We start from the raw sequence: 3,110 nt of genomic DNA, 5'->3' as shown, positions 1-3,110 counted from the left end.
TCTTTTGCGGCACCTTCGTAAAGCTTCTCCTTTAGGTAAATCCTCAGCAAAGCACTTTTAAATCCTCCCAACAGCAACATTATATAAAGCTGCTAAACATGCCCTACATAAAAAGGAACGGCGTTGTCGTTTACATGTTGTGGCATGTTAAAATGCACCGGAACACATTCCTGTGCAGCCTTAAGCACCGAGGAGAAAACCTATGTTTGTTTTTGAACGAAACTACAAAGAGGAAAAGGCTGCAACGCCCCCAACATCCTTCCTGTTAGCAGTGACAAGACAAAGCATACTTCAAAGTTTCCAATTATTTATTTCAGTTTTACTGCGTCAATATAAAATTTGAAATATCCAAAGACAAACAAAATGAACACCTTGATGAACCACTTAGGCAATCGACAATGGGGAGTAACTGAACAGGGCATGAGGGTATACAAAAAGTCAAGGCACGCCATGTCACAGTAATACCAAGTGGAAAGATTTAAAACCTCAGCAGGTGAGAGCCCTTCAGCTCAGCTTTAAAATTATTTTGATAAAAAAAAAAAAAGGAGGGACAGAATAACCAGCATTCAATTTCTCCTACAGTCAGAAACCTTTTATTCACAATCTGGTGACAAATTCATATTGAAATGAAAAGACAAAAAGAAAGGAGGGCAAGTTTCTGCATAAACCAGTGCTGCGCTTCATCTGGACTTTTGGGGACAGATTCAATAAACCTCCACCATGCACAAAGTGTCACCCTCTGAGACAGGCAGAGGAACACGTGCCGGCATCACTGGTTTCAGGTGCGTTTTGGTTGGGGTAGTTGGAGTGTCGTTACTAAGGAGTGAGAGAAGTCACAAAGTGGTTGCCCTGGTCAGTTCACTGTCCATTGAGATCCATTAGGAAGAGGGGGCCCTTCTCAACACATCCCATTGTGCAAGTCAAGCAGTCCCGGGGGGGGGGGGGGGGGGGGGGGGGGGGGGGGGGGGGGGGGGGTGAGGTGAGGTGGGGGGAGGTACAATAGAAAGAAAAAGGTAGAGACTTCTATCTCATGAAGTTCCCACCTCCGATTTCCCTCTTGTACCTGTTGGTGAGGTGGTCGGCTTGCAACGTGAGCTTGGACAGAACTCCAAACAGTCCTCTGAGGTGGTAGTGAAACTGGTTCTCCAGGTCTGAGTTCTCGTCGGGGAGCAGGTCCCCGGTGACAGACTGCTGCTCCTCCTGCTTCACCGCCATCTCCAGGAAGCTGGCGCCGCTGCTCATCTCCCTCTTCAGCAGCCCCCACTCCATGTCGTTTTTTATGGACTTGAGGAGCAGGTAGTGCTCGTACATGTCCCTCTGCTTGTTGGGACACGGTGCTTCTTGATTGTTGTTGGGCTCCACCTTACTGGCCGCCTGCTCCTCCAGCGGGACGTCTCGCAGCAGGCTCGGCACCATGATGGTCTCGTCCATGTTGTTGGCTGCTGCTATGAAGCGATGCATGACGTTGATGAGGGAGTGCTTGTTGCTGGCCGAGTCGATGCTGATCTGCATCATTTTGAAGGCTTTAGGTTGGCTTGGTTACAGTGTAAAGCTGGCAGGTGGTGCTGTTAAGGCAGAGCTGCTTGGTGTTTTGAGAGGGTGGTAATCTGCAAGAAAGAGGAAACATGAGGATGCAGTAAAGAAACGATTTGATCAGATTATGCAAAAAGAAAGAGAAAGTTAAATCTAGGCCTGATGCACTCTGAAACAGGGTGCACACATTCAGCATGGATACAAAGGCAACCAATTCATCACACACACGCACACACAGAGTGCAGCTAGGCAGGAAATGTGATGAAACAGAGGCAGCTCGTTACGCATCCGCAGAACCGAACCTGATTCTAGCACTTACATAAACGCACACAATGCATTTCGACTACTACAAGAATAATAATCTTCATTTTGTCGCATCGTTAACACCCGACGCTCATCAATATGACCTTGACTTCCTGAGATTAAAATCTATTCACGACATAAAAGAGGATGCAGACTGACCTGAACCAAGAGGTAACCTGAGGTAAATGTTTCCTGGCGTGCTGGTAGAATAAACCAAGTCTTCTTAGGCTCTGCACACCACCCGCCGTGAAGGAAAGTTAAAAAAAATTCCCCAACAGACTAACGGCAGAACTCCGTTTTATACCAGACAAGCCGGGTAAGGATGCAAGGAAGAAAAAAAGTAAAGTCCGCCCTGGTAATGCTCTACCAAACCCATTGGGCAGCATGGAAGATGTGGGCGGACCTTCATAGCATCTGATCCAAAACTGACCAATCAGACGTCAGATCACAGCTGCCAGTCAAAATGTATTTGTACACGTTTGTCTGTAATTATCTGCAGCTCATTTCTCACCCTTTCTAGGCCGTTTGCAGCCTGAAGGCAACACTGGTGCAAGCTTGCAAAGGGATGCACGTTGTTCCGACAGGTGTGTGATTTACAAGTGTTTGACCTTTGTATAATACAAACAAATAATGCAAAGTTCCTTGCTTAAGTTAATGGTATCCCCCGCCCCCCCCCCCTTTCCCCTCGTCCCCACAGCTTCTTCAGTGTATTATGTTACACAGCACCACCACCTGGTGGTTTGATTTTAATAAATCTTTCTATGAACAAAAACGCATCACCACACTGACGCCATTCATCACTTTACTATATTTACTTGTCAATTACAGTCATGAATGTATTACCGCGCACAGGCCCACCGCGCACATGCCCAGGGGTCCCACGTGTCAGGGCCCCTCTGGCCTTCATCTACAAAATATCACTCAAAGAGACACGTTCTGAGACTCAGCATGCCCATATGGAAACACAAGTCTACAAGGAAACCAAAACAACTACAAAAGATGCAAAACTGCTGCATAGAGAGAATCACAACAACTATGAAAAGGGGTAAAACAACCTTGTGACGAAAAAACCCTAAAAAGACAAACGTTATAGAGAGAAAAGCACAAAGACACAAATCCACAATCTAAAGAAAGCGCCTGGTTTTACCTGATAGTTTTAGTTTAAAACTCCACTGTCCACCTTCAACATAAAGCAGTGCCACTAATGCTCCGCACTGAGGCGTCTACCCTTCAGGTTTATCTACATGTGTGACATCAGTTGTCTTTGAGTTCAT

General features: G+C 46.3%; 1 protein-coding gene across 1 annotated transcript; it reads right to left on the bottom strand.

Annotated features, from left to right (window-relative positions):
- Nucleotides 1–993: 993 nt before the first annotated feature.
- Nucleotides 994–3,110, bottom strand: mid1ip1l (MID1 interacting protein 1, like). The gene is made up of 2 exons (XM_029442386.1): nt 2,984–3,110; nt 994–1,607 (listed from the first exon to the last, which is right to left on the bottom strand). Exon 2 carries the CDS (start codon nt 1,513–1,515, stop codon nt 1,024–1,026), a length of 492 nt encoding a protein of 163 aa, XP_029298246.1. The 5' UTR covers nt 1,516–1,607; nt 2,984–3,110; the 3' UTR covers nt 994–1,023.

The sequence above is a fragment of the Cottoperca gobio genome, chromosome 10, assembly GCF_900634415.1.
Source record: "Cottoperca gobio chromosome 10, fCotGob3.1, whole genome shotgun sequence".
Lineage (NCBI taxonomy): Eukaryota > Metazoa > Chordata > Actinopteri > Perciformes > Bovichtidae > Cottoperca > Cottoperca gobio.
Note: the sequence above shows the minus strand (reverse complement) of the source record. Positions and strands in the feature narration are given on the sequence as shown.